The sequence below is a fragment of the Kryptolebias marmoratus genome, linkage group LG13 (genome assembly GCF_001649575.2).
Source record: "Kryptolebias marmoratus isolate JLee-2015 linkage group LG13, ASM164957v2, whole genome shotgun sequence".
In the NCBI taxonomy this organism is placed as follows: domain Eukaryota; kingdom Metazoa; phylum Chordata; class Actinopteri; order Cyprinodontiformes; family Rivulidae; genus Kryptolebias; species Kryptolebias marmoratus.
Window position 1 is genome coordinate 24,736,315 of NC_051442.1, and position 16,190 is coordinate 24,752,504.

Here is a 16,190-nt window from a genome sequence, read left to right on the forward strand (position 1 = left end):
GTCCAGACCATCTCAGTCTGGTCTCTCTAACTTTATCTCCCAGTCCTTCAACCTGTGCTGTACCTCTGATGACCTCATTCCTAATCCTATCCATCCTTGTCCCTCCCAAGGAGAACCTCAGCATCTTCAGTTCTGCCACTTCCAGTTCTGTCTCCTGTCTTTTTGTCCATCCCACTGTCTCCAAACCATACAACATAGCTGCTCTCACCACTGTCTGTAAACCTTTCCTTTGACCTTTGCTGCCACCTTTTATCACAAATCCGTCCTGAAACTTTTCTCCATCCACTCCATCCTGTCGGGACATATTTTGATTAGCAGCTAATCAAAATACTTAATTTACTGCTTTTTACAATGGGTGAAAAAAATTAATTGTGAGCAGAATTAAGTTCAAGTTATTGTTGGTTCGGCCCTCCAACAAAGCTCAGGTTTCTCATGAGGCTCCTTGTAAAAGTTAATTGCCCATCCCTGCTCTTTGTGGTCAACTAATCTTTTAAACTCAACACAAAGTTGTTGTGCTTTAACGTCTGTCTTTCCTCAGTAATAAATCTGTTTGTTGCTGTTTAATTCTGCCATCAGATGGTTGTCACATGTCTGTTACCACCTCACTTTGCAGCACAAAGGTGCATCAGGGAAGGACTGGCTTTGTTCCTTGTAGGAATCACACCCAGGGGGCCAGAAGGCTTCCAGGGGCTGGCCTGAAGTGTTTTGTGAAAGTGCCTTATAACTGTCAACTATAACCACATCAAATTTTATCTCCATATCTGTAAAATTGACTAAGTTATAGTCATTTATGTGTTGACTAATGTTAATTAGCTGTGAAAGCCATTTTGAACTGGGGGTGACTCTAAAACTGAATGAGTTGCAGATGTGCCTCCAATGATTTCTTGAAAGTTTCATTATAATTTGTCTACTATTGGTGGGAGGCAATAGTTATAATGTTTTCATTTACACTGTTACTGAAAAGTACAAAACTCAGATCCAAAACTATTTCTTGTTAACCCTGTGTTTAGTTTAAGTTCCTGTGTAGTTTTCATCCTTGTGCTCTCTGTGTCCCTTCTCCTTATTCATCTGTCCTCAGCTCATTCATTACATGTCGACCTGTCACACTTATCTGCACCTGTCCCTCATTTGTAATCAGTCACCTGTGTCCACTTATCAATCACCCTCTGTCTATATAACTCGTTCCTCAGCCTCCACCACTCACTGGTTCATCGTTGCATTGTTGCACTGTCTGGATTCCCTAGTGTTGCCCTTCTGGTACACCCTGCTGTGTGTTAGTTTTATTTATTGAGGTTTTTTCACTGCCACTGCAGCTTTTTGTTTTTGGTTTTCAATAAATTAGTTTTCATTTCGAGTTTTTTCCGTGTCTGCCTGCATTTGAGTCCAAATCCTCCAAGCACCACCAAAGCTGACACATCTAAACAGCATGCAGACATGAATGAGTTCTTGAACATCACTACTAAAGAGCTGAATAACAAATCACAATCCAACAGACTGATCCAAACGAGTCACTGAAGTGACTAGTATTAAATGCAGCTTAGTTGACTTTAACAGGACATTAAAAATAGAATTTACTCTAAAACGGGGATGGGTGTAGATTGATATATAATTCTCATAACATTGAGCAAAACATAGCACAGTTTTACTGTTAAAACAAAAAGAAAAACATTTATTTGCTTTTTTAAAAAACACAAAAATCTATTTACTGCTACTTTTGCTCCCTTCTAATACAGTACATTAATAATGATTATTTTATAAGTAAAATAGTATATTACTAAATAAAATATTTATAGATATTTCAATTTTAATGCACAGATACAAGTTAAGAGATTGAGAGAACGCGTGAACGTGTTGACAGATTTTAAACCTATTTGTGAGCAGCTTTTTATAACATTTTTATTTATGATAAAAATCCAACCTGAAATTTTAATATCATCACTGGTATTGATAATGAACCTGTTCTATGGTGTTTTAGCTGACACTATATTTAATTTTCAATTTAGTTTATTTATAAATCTAAAGTAATTGTACCTGCAGTATATTACCTTTTCTCTGCTGTTCTGCTATTTGTAAATTCTGAGAGCCTGCCAAGGTGAAACTAGTATTTCATCAGCTGGTTATTAGCCTCCTTAGCTGTATATATTTCACCTGGGGGGGCTGTGGTAGCTCGGTGCTCAGTGCTGCCGTCTTATAATTCTCAAGCTGCAGATTCCAGCCCAGACTGCTTCAACAAGGGCAACCGGCAAAAAGACGATTCCCAGATCTCTCGTCTGAGTTCACTGGCTGTGGCAACCCCGTTGAGAGGAGCAGCCAAAAGAAAAAACAACAGCTTTATATATCCTACATGCTAACTCCAGTAGCCTGTTGCAAATGTTTGTTTTGAAACAGTGTTAGCTTAAAAAGAGGAGTTGGCTCACTGGTAGACAAGCTATGACTGATAGCAGACTGATATCCAACAGATTAAAACGTATAACCAATCAATGCCTTTTTTCAAGGCGTAAAAGCTGTTTTTTCTCAGTTATTTTAGGGAGAATAACTGAGAAATGCTAAACCAGTTCTACAAAATAAAAAACAGAAAAAGAAGTATACTCTTTTTATACCCTGAGGGAAAATAGTTCAAAGATATATGGAGTTTTTTTGGGACCAAATCCTTTATTTTGGTTTGAGTTTTCTGCTCTAGTTTGAATGAGAAATCCTTGGCACTGTTTGTTATGATAAGTTGAAAACAGTTTCTCTAGGGCTCGGCATTAACTGCACAAGCCGATGGTGTGATCTGGCTTAGGAAAAACTGCAGCACAACTAAGCATATACCAACAACAGCAATGTGGCCTATAGGCAATCCTCTGATCTCTCTGCTTAGGCAGATTGTCAACACATTCTAATCTTTCACCATCTGATATTGTCCTACTGCCCAGCCCTAGTTCTAATTATATTTCAGTGGTATAGCTCTCTAAGTTTCTGTATTTGTGTGGTAAATGTTGTTGCACTTCTTGGAGTTGGTGACATTGTTAGAAGCTGAGGCTCATGATTGTATGGATGGGAGATTAAAAGTCACAGTAACAGCAGAGTTGTTTATACGACTTTTTACCATACTTAAAGTCATGTGGTTAGATTGTTCATTTTTTGTAGTCCCTCACCAATTCACCTCCCATGCAGAGGGCTACAATAAAGCATGAGGTGTCTTATATTTTCTAAATACAATTGGAATTAAGTGGGAGGGCTAGATGCATGTTTTCTAATATTATCAATTCAAGAGAGGTGAGGACAAGTCTGTGCTGTTCAGTTAGTTAGTTACATCAGCTGTAAAATAACAAACCAATGTGGACCTAAATCACAAGGTTATACCCCAACTCCCATATTGCAATATATTTTAGATAACGATAAATGACAGCAGTAAAATAAAACTCCTGAAACCGTGTGATGGCTTTTGGCTTTGGTCCCACTTCAAGATTTCCTGTGGCTGTCCCCTATTAGGCCACAGTGTACTTTGTAATTTAATTATTTATAAGATTATTACATTTTAAGTTATTACATTTCCAAAGTAGCACTCCCTACACTGAGAAGTAATAACCAAACTGAAGTTAACAGGTCCAAATATGAGCACCCCCACAGCCCAGGCTGATCTGATGAACATCACCTTCAGAAATGTTCAAAGACAGCAAGAAGTGCTCAGAATAATCCTGCTTCCCAGGAGAGACACAACCTGGATAAAAATACACTCAAAGCTGGACTTCACTAAGAGCTTTAATAATCCGGCCAGCGACGCCGTCAAACAGAAGCAGACACTTCAGGGATCAGAACCTGGCCGAACTAAGCTACAACAACAGACCCAACTGTTAAACCGCAGTCTTACCTTGCTCCATCAACAGGATGCTGACTCCGGTGAGCACAGCCCAGTACAGAGGATTCCTCATGTTTACCGTCCACCAGTCTGCGGCTTTCTAATCTCTGACAACCCCGAAAAGTCCTCGGTCTTCTGGAATAAACTGCCACAGTACCGAAGTCCTCTCTGCCTCCAACTGTCAGGATATTAACGGCTGCGAGAAAGCTAAAGAAGCTAGCGGTGAAGACAGAAACCACGTCCGGTTGGGATTTTCAAAATAAAATCAGCTCTTCGCTAATGTTCGGATGTTTGAAAGGCACTTCATTGAAATCACTTTTATTTTGTCGGATAAAAGTACTCACATCCTGTCCTGATCTAGTGAGATTGGCGGTTACTTTGTAAGGAGGCGGTGTGCCTCCCGTTTACACCTGAGTGAAGTTGCCCCCCCACATTCTTCAAATCAGACAGAATCTTAAATAAACACATTTTCAGAATAGCTCGGACTTTTTTGCAAAATCAAACACTTTTTTTTCTGGTGGAGCAGTGGTTACAGTTGTTGCTTCACAGCTAGAAGGTCACAGGTTCGCCCCCCTCCGGCCCTTCCTTGTGGAGTTTACCTTCTCCCTTTGAACGCGTGGCTTTTCTCCAGGTACTCCGGTTTCCTCCACAGACCAAAAACATGTATGTTAGGTTAACTGATGTCTCTAATTTAGCCCTGGCTAGGAGTGTGAGTCTGAATGATTGTTTGTGTCTTTGTGGTTCTGGAATGGACTGGAGACCTGTCCAGGATGTCCGCTGTATGGAGTGTCACTGGGATCTGAATTATAAATACCACTGAAATGTTAATGTTGTATTTTTGTCCTTACTGTTTCATTAAGCAACATAGAACATGTGTCCATGCATGTTCTCCCAGTCACAGAGAACAGAGCTGAGGGTCTTCATGTTAGTTTGGATGACAATGTCCCCGCCATGTTGCCAAAGAAAGTTGTAGTTTGAACAGCTCAGCTGTCCCAGAAACACGTCTCTGTTAAAGTCACGGCAGGTTTGTCAAAACCAACATTAGAGCTATGTTAATAAAAGAGAAGAAAAGTTGGAAAAAAAATAAAACTGATCTTTACCAGGCAGCCATCACACTTTTCAGGTTTGGACCGCTGATTGCCGGTGTCCTGAAGTCAGAATCCTCAGAGTTTGAATTAATTACAATATAAATGTGGATCAGATCTGCAGAGTTTAATCCTTCAGAGAGTTTTTTTGTTCTGAGGAGACACTGAGTTGGGGGGCGTGGCCAACAGCAGCTTATTTGCATAATAGTGATGACACCCTAAAACCGCTCATTATGAAATGAACTAAAACAGGCAGAACTGATCAGGTGAAATCTGAATATCTGAGAATGATTTTGTGTATTAAATGTAATGAACATGTTCTGTACAGCCTACAGACCTATCCTGACCTGTTCAAGGAAGCAGAATAGGTCCCCTTTAAAGGCAGGGTTACTTCAGATCATTACTTCAGACATTAGCAAGGGATACCAGCACATTTGGATCCAACACCCAGCCAATCCAGTCAGGCTGTGTTAGTCATGTGACACTCATTTTGCAGGAAAACCATCTCTGAGGCAGTCAACCAGCTTCACAACATGGAAGCTATGTCCAACTCAATGGTAAGTTTAATGCTTTCATTTGCCTTTAGTATTGTTTTGGCACATGAAGTTGCATACAATATGTTACAGCTTGATTCATAACCCTGGTTTGGGTCACTTTTAATAATGTAACATATATATTTCATACTTCATTGACAATTTGTTTCACAGTTAATATAAAAGCTGTTTTTTTTTTTTAAATGTTAGAAAATATATGCATACAGATATACTGTAATACCAATAAATTGTCAGTATAATTGAAGTGTAATTTCGTCATCTAATGGTCTGTCTTTAGTATCTTTTAAACTCCTGTGAAATTCAAATAATTTAAATTAAATTACAATATAAAAAATTAGTTTTGCACACAAAACATCTTCAAAATGACTATTTTGATAAAGTGAACACTAATACTAATATAAAAAAATAAAGGCAGTGGAAGCATTAAACTAACCGTTGAGCTGGTTGACCGCCTCAGAGATATTCTATAAACATGACTCACATGCCACAGGCCAATGTGTGCCGAAAACAATGTCATCTTGATAATGTCCTCGGAAAACCACAAGGCAATGTAGACAATGTTGAGTACTAACGAAATTTTAACAAGTAAGTCATTTCAGAACCATTTTTTTACAATAACAACCTGGTCAAGAGGCAGTAAAAAGTACACAAAAAGCAATGATAAAAGCAGAAATACAAAGTCAGCATTTTATTTCTTCACAATTAAAAACTAAAAAGAAATGAAAAATTATTAAAAAAAGATTGTGAACAATAAGAACAGTGACAAGCTTTTTATAAGTAAAAACAAGTACAGAGATTAAGTGAATGCATTGTGTTTTTAGAGACAGCAAAATTAATTAACTGATTTTTTTCCATTTTCAGAAGTTACTGACCTTTGATGATAAAATCTTGGTCAACTTCTGAAAAACAGACCTTTTTTAATAAGAGGAGTGTAATCTTGCAACATGTTTCTGCCTGATGGTGAAGGAACTGTTAACTAAGAGTTTGAGGATTAAAACAAGTCAACGTCAAAATTGCTTTATTTGTCTCCCTTTGGAATAATCTGCCTTGGACAGAGGGGTTACGCTGCACAGACACAAAACATCACAAGGTTAACACTGTATATACATAAATAAATTCTTAAAATCATTAAAAACCTCTAACCTCTGAATACCTTATTGAAGAACTAAACTAATTAATCAGTATTTAGTTATCATATTCATACTGTAATTCAATTCAGTCAATTCAGTTTATTTATTTAGCGCCAACTCGCAAAAGAAGTCCTCTCTGGGCACTGTAAAAAAACCATTAACATACATTATAAAGCAGCAACTAGTAAAAGTTCTCTATCAAAGGAAGTCAGCAGATTGCGTTGAATCTTCACTTTATTGCAGTCTCCCATCCATATTGGCAACAGTGGAAAGGAAAAACTCCCCTTTACCAGGAAGAAACCTCCAGCAGAACCAGGCTCAGGATGAGCAGCCATCTGCTTCAACCAGCTGGGGTCTGAGAGGACAGGAAAGAGATACAGATAAACACAGAATGACTGGTCCAGGTTTAACTTCTATTAGAAGAAAGACAAAGAAAATCATGGTAATGATAGAAATAATTACAGTAAAACAAGTTAAGACAGCAACAGAGTGAGGAAATGTGGTCAATTTGTCCTCCAGCAGTCTAAGCCTGTAGCAGCAGAACTAAGGGATAGCTCAGGAAACCCAAGCCAACCCTAACTGTCATCAGAACTCTGGCAGCAGCATTTTGGATCAACTCAAGACTTTTTGAAGAGTTTTTTGGACACCCAGATAATAATAAATAACAATAATCCAGCCTAGATGTGACAAATGCATGGAGCAGTTTTTCTATTATTTTGAGATAAGACATTTCTAATTTTAGTGATATTACGTAGGTGGAGGAAAGCGGTCATGGTAACATTTTTAATGTGGGGGTTAAAAGACATATACTGATCAAAGATAACACCAAGGTTCTTTACATTAGAACTAGAGGCCAAATTAATGCCATCCAGAGGAAGTGAAAGGCTGCAAAGTTTGTTCCTAAGAGGCTCAGGTCTAAAAACCACAACCTCTGTCCTGCCTGAGTTTAAAAGTTGAAAATTAAGAGTCATCTAAGTTTTTATGTATTTAATACATGCTTGCAATTTAAGTAATTGATTGGATTCAACAGGTTTCATGGATAAATGTAACTGAGAATCATCATACCATGCTGTCTAATAACTTTACCTAATATAAGCAGATATAAAGTAAAGAGTATTGTTTCAAGAACTGAACCCTAAGGATAAACTTTGTTGTATGAAGAAGATTAATTTTTAACATTAACAAACTGGAATTTATTAATAGGATTTAAACAATTTTAGAGCTGTTCCTGTAATTCCAATATCATGCTCAAGCCTCTGTATAATAATAATCATGGTAATAATCTGGGAGCCCACACAACGCCGTGACTAAAAAAGGTGGAACTTGGTAGTCGCTACAAGACAAGTATAAACCCGACCTTTTGGATTAAAGGATATGCCACTTTATGAAGGAGACAACTCACCTGGAAAAGTTTGGTACACGCCCACCTGACTAGCTCATCTGCATGACAAAACAAAGGACCTATATTCATTCAACCACACATCCCTGTCATGTCAAGTAAGATTAAATATTAAGATATGAGGCATGAATACCATTCAAGACATCTTTGGTGAGTGCAATCTTCCTTACTCTTTCATATGGAAAGAGAGGACAGTCTCAACATTGAAGTCTACAGGAAACCAACCCACACAGATCAGTACCTCCTGTTTGACTCTCACCACCCTCTGGAACACAAACTCTCTGTCATCAGAACTCTACAGCATCGGGCTGAACACGTCCCCACGAAGACTGAAGGGAAGGAAAAGGAACAGAAGCACATCAAAAAAGCTCTCCAAACATGTGGGTATCCCAATTGGGCTTTTGTCAAATCAGCTAGGAAACCCACGGAACAGAACAAGGAGAGGAACAGAGGAAAGAACATTGCCATTCCTTATGTTGCTGGAGTATCTGAGAAACTCAGAAGGATTTTCTCTAAACTCAACATCCCAGTACATTTCAAACCCAACAAGACTCTCAGACAGAGGCTGGTCCACCCTAAGGACAAAACACCCAAACCCAAACTNGCGAAGAATGTTCAGACCTTTATATTGGAGAGACCAAACAACCTCTCCACAGACGCATGGCTCAACACAGGAGAGCCACCTCTTCTGGACAGGACTCAGCTGTTCATCTACACCTCAAGGATAAGGGACACTCCTTTGAGGACCAAAATGTTCATATTTTGGACCGAGAAGACAGATCATTCAGTCATATCTCAAAGTGTGAATATTCAACAACTACTCATGTGAATGCGTTTGTGCATTGTGGTAATTTTTTTTAGCATTTGGCTGCATGTAAAGGCTGATAAAGTGCAACGTAGCCCGTTGTTGTTATTCTTGATTCACAGTCGAAAATGAGTAATGTAAATGTTGAAATTGAGCCTACAGGTGCTCAAAGTAAAAAAAGACAAAGAAAACTTGCTCTAAAGGGAATTGCTTTTGCTTTAGAAAAGGCACACAAGGAAAGAAGTGAAGGGATTAGAAATGCTAGTAAAATAAAGTAAAAAAATAATTGAGCTTTGTTCGTCAAATAAAAATGTTTCTGAGGTGACAGGTGAAACGATGCATGCAAAGGTTTAATACTCTGCGTGAAAAGGTGTCTTTTCTTCATAACTCCTTGTTAAATGATTTTAATTTGCCTGAGGATGAGCAGCAAAGGCAAAATGTTTGGTTTCAGGAGAGAAGAGTGGCAAATAATGAGTTTATGAATAAAGTGCATATTTGGCTGAAAGAAAATGAAGTGAATAATGATGTCAGTGAAAATGTGTGTAATGAAAATATAGCTGATGACGTTCAAGCAGAGAAATACAATGATGAGGGTGACGATGGTGTAAATCCTGAGAATAGTGTTTCAAATATTTCAAGTGTGCGTTTTAAACACAGTTATGCATCTAGCACATCCTCCGCTCGTAGACAAGCCCTGGCTGATCAAGCAGCTTTAGTGGCAACATGAATTGGAGGAATTGAAGCAGAGTCATAGTTTGGAAGCTGATAAAATACGACAACAAAAGGAACAGGTGGAAATAGAAGTGCAAATAGCTGCTGCTGCTGCAGCACGCCTATCTGTGTTAGAAGGCACTAGCGTTGGAGGAAAATCCAATTTATTGTCTAATGATGGGATGAATTCTTACATTAGCGAAGGATTTAAAGAGCAAAAGTGCACAGAATTCAACCCACAAGCAAAAGAATTTGTGCCTAATAATAAATCTGACGTTATGCCGAGCTTTACTGCACCCTCAACATCTTTACCTGACGTAAGACCATAGGGTCTTCTGCAATATGAAATCACATGTAAGTGCAGCACCGAAAACAGCCACGGGATGTCACTGTTAGGTCATGTTCAAAGTGGGATGGATTACCTTCTGAAAATGTCAACTTAAAGCCAAATACTGTTCCTATTCAGTCCACAGCTTTACAACCACAAGTAAAGCATAATGTACAAAAACAATTTAACAGTTCATCAGTTCTAGCTGATAATGTCATTTGTTCTATTATGCAAAAACAGAATGCAATTACATCAATGCTTGTTCAGCAACAGTTGTCAGCCACTCTTCCTCAGAGTGAGATTCCATTTTTTGATGGCAATCCATTGCAGTGCATGTCTTTTTTAAGAGCTTTTGAACATCGTGTGGAAGAAAAGACAGATAATTATCAGGACTGTTTATACGTTTTAGAGCAATACACCAGAGGGAAACCAAGGCAGCTTGTCAGGAGCTGCATGTACATGGCACCACAGTAGGGCTATCAGAGAGCAAAGCAACTTATTATGGAGCATTTTGGAAATGCACATGATATTGCCTCTCCATATATGGAAAAAGTGTTTGCCTGGCCAGTTATAAAATCAGAAGATGTCAAAGCTTTCCAGGAATTTGCTTTGTTTTTATGTGGATGCTGTAATACAATGTCAGAAATACAGTATATGGGTTGAATATTAGTATAAGAGTTGAATATTTCATCTCACATGAGGGAAGTCATCATGAAGTGGCCTTATAAACTCCGCGAAAGATGGAGATTAACAGCTTGTGAGCTTCAAGACTGGCGAGGTGTTAGAGCTACTGATATGGTTACTGATATGGTTAACTTCCTCAAGCAAATAAAGATGCTGTCCCATCTAATGTTTGGAGACATCTCTAACATCAAGCCAAATCCTGTAATAAGAAGAGCAAATAAGAACAGGACAATGATAAAGGTCAACACAAAAGGCAGCAGCTTTGTAACATCCATTTCAGCCCCTGATAGTGCCACATTTTTGGTGCCAATAGTTCACAAGGAGCCAAAAGCCACTAATAACCCTCTCTTAGAAACTGTGAGGAGTCGCACTGAAAATCAAAGTGCCCAAAACAACAAAGAGTTTCTCATAAGGAGACATTAGGATTCCTGAAAGGAAAAGAAACAGGTTTTGGGTGCCTGAAAGTAGGTCACATGAGTAAGGAGAGTAGGAGTCGTCTTACCTGCGACAAATGTCACTTAAAGCCTCCCACTCTTCTGCTTTTAGACAACAAAGACCCACCAATAAGCAGAGCCTTTGTGTCTCACCAGGCTGGTGTTTGTACTGGGGCCAGGGACCATGATTGTACCCTCTCCATTGTTCCAGTCAAAATTAAGTCTAAGAAAGGAGATAAGGTGCTGCAGACCTACACCTTCTTGGATTCTGGGAGTACGCGACTAAAAAAGGTGGGACTTGCTAGTCGCTACACAGGTTTTTAAAATTTAAAAGGAGCTTCTTTTGCTTCCTTTGCTAAGTCATCGGTTGCTGGTTCCACAAAACAAATCAACTTTCCTTTGTGAGCTTGAAAGTGATCTTAGTTTAACCTTTATATTGAGAAAATGGCTAATTCCCAGAATAATAAAAGTGAAATGGACAGACTTCACTCATCTTTATTTTTATTTGCAGAAAAAGATCATTATTGTTGGAAATGTGTTTGAAGAAATGCATTTAACAAAGACATGATGTTTTTCCAGTTTCCTGCTTCTTGTCATATCACTCTTTCTATAACTCTGTTATATCCACTGAGTGTAGGTCTGGACTAAACCATTTTGTATCTTTTTAAAAGAGTGATGATATCTCATAGAACATCCATCATTAATGTAAATTGTCGTTGTGTAAGTTGGACTACTGTACTGCAAGCATTCCTCTTTTTGTCTTCTTAGGAGGGAGTCTGTCAGCAATCCCATCTCAGTTTAATAATATCTGTCCATTCTTCCTTCCTCAAGTCCATGTCTGTCAGACTGTGTGAACATCTCATGTACACAGCTCTCTTCAGGACACCACACAGATTTTCTAATTTAGGTCTAGATACTAGTTATTACATTTCATTTAATACACTGTTTTTGTAGCCCTAAGACAGTCTCTTGTTCTGGAGTGTAAAGTTACATTATTCACATTTAGCTGCACTCTCCTTGTTATGATAAGATAAGCTAGCCCTGGGAACAATATTTTTTGGCAAAATCAAGTTCAGTAAGTAAACCAGACACTTTCTTTATTCTCTATAATATAAATCTTTGAAAACTCTTCACTTTACAAAACATAGCTCACTCTATCATCTCTGAAGCACCACATTTGTCAACCAGATCATTTTCATTTTGAGAGGTAGTTTGATTTACGGACCTAAAACTGATTGTGTTTTCCTGATTCTCCACTTAGCCATTAGTAGACGTCTGCAGAAGTTGCATTAGCTTTTCTGATTTTTAATTTTGGCTTTGAGTTTGAACTTCTGTATTTAGCATTCAGGGGCCTATTGTATCAAAGAGTGTGCAGCTTTCATATTGAAAGGTGGGGTATGGCATGGATTGTTATTAGTTCTCTCAACCCATGCACATGCATGTTTCTACATACTTTTCCTTTATACATCCCAATTTATGGGGAGCTGAGCATACATGAGACACCACCCATAACACGCCTCTATTTAGATAAGCAAATAGATGTAAATATGTCCAGCATGTGGGATTTTCCTCTCTGCACGATAAAAAATTATGTCTAGATGCAGGAAAATGAGGAATTTCATGGAATGTGAGTCAGATGCTTTTAAATAAGGTAGTTGGATGCATAGGTGTAAATCCCGGGGGGGCAGGGGGGTCCTGACCCCCCCCCATCTTGGGGAAGTGTAGATTTGTTTCCCCCCAATAATTCCATGTATTTAAACAATATCAATATAAAAAGGCAAAAAAAGAGAGAGAAATCCTCCGATAATCTAAGAAAAAATAAGGAATTTTTGAATGATTATTTTAATTATTTTGAAATGAAGCCCTAGGCGAAAATTCAACCTGTAAGACTGTTCCGGCATCCCCCATCACCACGCCTTCGCCCCAGCCAATCAGGACACTCCACCTCACTACCTCGATCCAATCGCCCGACAAGAGATCCTTCAAAAGGCGAAGCGACCCAGATCCACCCGCTTCAGTTGTGCTTCAACAAGACCTCTGTCGCTCGCGTGATCATGTCAGATTTTGATTCAGACGATCTCCTTACCTCTCCTACCAGCCGTCCTGCTGATCCCAATCCTCCTCCCCTCGGCCCGACGCGCAGGAGCGTTCGTTTGGCTTCTCGTCGCAGCCCAGCCCCCCCCCTCCTCCATCCTGAGGTCCCGGGGCATTTCTCCGGGCTTTGGTCTCGAACCTCCTCAACTGGCCTCTCTTGCCGCTCTCCTGCCGCATGGTGACTCGTCCCCCTCCCCCCCTCCGTCTTTTCCCTCGCCGCAAGTCTCAGGCAAAAGATCCTGGAAGTCCTCCCCTCCTCCACCCAAACGCTGCAGGGGCCCACCACCTTCCGCCCGCGCTCACGAGTCGACCAATCCAGGCCCTTCCCTCTCCTCGATCTGCGCTTCATCACGGCCCTCAACCTCCACAGCCGCAGCCACCACCTCCGCCGTCAACGATGCCTCCACGTCTAATCCCGTAGCTCCGACTTTGTCCTCCGCCGACGTCCTTCACTTAGCTTCAAGCCTCACCTCCTCCATGGATTACCTCCAGCGCTCCGTGTCATCGCTATCAGCTCGCCTCAAGGAGTGCGCCATGTCACAACCGGCTCCACCCCCGGCACATTCAGTCGCCCAGCCTTCTCCAGCCATGTTCTCGCTCTCCAACGCCCGCCCTGGGCGCGCTTCGGGTAAGACGTTTTTCTTTTTTTTTTTCTCTCTCTCTTTTCTCTTCTCTCCGTTCTGCTTCATTTTGCTTTCGGGGCAGCTAACCAGACAACTCGCCATGTCTTCCCCTCTCTGTTTAGGCGGGTCCTACGTGCCCATGCACGCGCACGTCTCTCCCCGGCTTCGCTCTAAGATTCTGCAGGGGCAATACGTTAATTTAGTCTTCCTCATTCTCCCGTCCCCCGAAGTCGACCAGCGCGTTGCATCATCAGCGGGTTTCACAGCTATCTTTAAATCCAACGATCCTCGTCTTTCTAAAGATCTCTCTATTGGTGAATTCCTGGCGGCTTTCAGCGTTTACCGTGAGGTGCTGTGCTCAGTTTATCCGGATCGCAGAACCGAACTCGACACTTACCTATCTCTAATAGCAGACCTCAATCTCAAGTACGGTCGTTCTTTATTTTACCAATACCACAAGGTGTTTGCCACCAAAGCCGCAACAGTCCTTTCCCAATCCGGCATCTGTCTCGATTGGTCTGTCCTCGACACCGAGCTGCTTCTCATGCTCGCTCAAGCCCCAGCGTGCCACACCTGTTCCGCAGTCGGTCACCAAAGCACCCTCTGTCCCACACTCCCATTCGCTCCCCCAGCTCCCCTCCTCCAGCCGACTCCTCTCCGCCCCGACAGCCGACCCGTCGATAGCCGGGGAAGGAAAATAGAGGTATTTAACAACGCTCCCATTTGTAATAATTTTAACGAGGGAGTCTGTACCTTCCATCAATGCCATTTTCTCCATGTGTGCAGCTTCTGCAAAGGAGCTCACCCCAAGTTCACGTGCCCTCGCCGGTGTCCTCCCAGCAAAGGGCGCCGCGGATCCAAACCCTGATCTCCAGTCATCTTTCCACCCCTATCGTAATCTCCGAACCGGCCTCCCTTCTTCAATCCCACCCTGACTCCGCCTTCGTCGACTTCCTACTAACCGGCCTTTCCCAAGGGTTCCGCATAGGGGTCTGTGCTCCTCCCTTGCCCACGCTCGTTTGCCCCAATCTCCAATCCGCGCTTCTCGAGCCAGACATAGTATCTAGCTTGCTTCAACGTGAGGTTTCAAAGGGATATATGATCGGCCCTCTCCGCTCCCCCCCTTTCTCTCGTTTCCGCGTCAACCCCCTCGGAGTTGCCACACGGAAATACTCCGGTAAAAAACGTCTCATCCTCGATCTCTCCGCCCCTCACTCCGGCCCCCTCCCTAGCATTAACAGTCTCATTCCCAAGCCCCCCTTTTCTTTATTTTACGCATCAGTTGATCACGCCATCTCTCTCATTAAAATCGCAGGACAGGGCGCGTGGCTCGCCAAAGCCGATATTACGGACGCTTTCAAAGTGATGCCAGTCCATCCCTCCGACTGGCATCTCCAGGGCGCAAAGTTGAAAGGATCATTTTATTTTGCCGTGAGACTTACTTTCGGTTGCAGGAGTAGCCCCAGCCTATTCGATAATCTCTCAGAAGCCCTGTGCTGGATACTTTTGAACGTTTCCGGGGTCCCCGCCGTTCTGCACTTGCTAGATGATTTTCTACTCATCGACCCCCCCGTCCCATCTCCCCAGTTCGTCTCTATCGAAACTCTGGCAACTTTTCCATCAGGTGGGAGTGCCTCTGTCCGAGGAAAAAACGCTCGGCCCTGCTACCTCACTAGACTTCCTCGGCATTACCCTCGATTCGGTTTCCATGGTTGCCTCTTTACCAGCGGAAAAACTGTCCCGGATCCGCAAAGTTTCGCGCTCGTTCGAGTCCAAGCCAGTCGTCTCCAAACGTCAACTCCTGTCATTATTAGGCCACCTTAACTTCGCCATGCGCATCATCCCCCAGGGTCGCTCCTTCATTTCGCGCTTGCTAGATCTGGCTAACTCTGTTCCCTCTCTAATAGATCAAGACACCTTAGACGACGGATGCCGCTCAGACCTGGCGTTCTGGTCAAAACTGCTTTCCGACTGGAACGGCCTCTCTTTTTTCTATGAAGACGTCATTCTCTCAGCCGATTCTCTCCAGTTCTACACCGACGCAGCTCCGTCATCCGGTTTCGGCGGGTTTTTCCAAGGCAAATGGTTCACAAGTACTTGGCCATCGTCGTTATCTCAGTCAGAATCCATAGCTTTTTACGAAATAATCCCCATCACTGTCGCCTGCTGCCTCTGGGGCCGCTTCTGGAAAAGAAAGCGCATCTCAGCTCTCTGCGACAACGCCGCCGTAGTTCACGCAATCAACAAAGGCCGCTCGTCCTCTAACCCGATCATGCCATTCATCCGTCGAATCACATGGCAAGCCGTAACTGATAACTTCATTATCTCAGCTCGACACGTTCCCGGTCATTCTAACGCCATCGCCGATGCTCTGTCACGCTCTAAATTGCAGGTCTTCCGTCAGCTGTGTCCAGACGCCGACCCACTCCCCTCGCCGATCCCCTCATTTCAGGACCTGATCCTGAATTAAATAGCTCTTGTCTCCCTCTGCTCCAGTCGGCC

At 41.8% G+C, this 16,190-nt stretch overlaps 1 protein-coding gene across 1 annotated transcript in view; it reads right to left on the reverse strand.

Annotated features, from left to right (window-relative positions):
• The window catches only part of ntm (neurotrimin), a 295,982-nt gene extending 291,962 nt beyond the window's left edge, over positions 1-4,020 (reverse strand). Inside the window, exon 1 of the mRNA XM_037979030.1 lies at positions 3,854-4,020. Coding sequence (XP_037834958.1) covers positions 3,854-3,914 — 61 coding nt within the window. The 5' untranslated portion in view covers positions 3,915-4,020. The remainder of the gene's footprint in view (positions 1-3,853) is intronic.
• Positions 4,021-16,190: the final 12,170 nt, after the last annotated feature.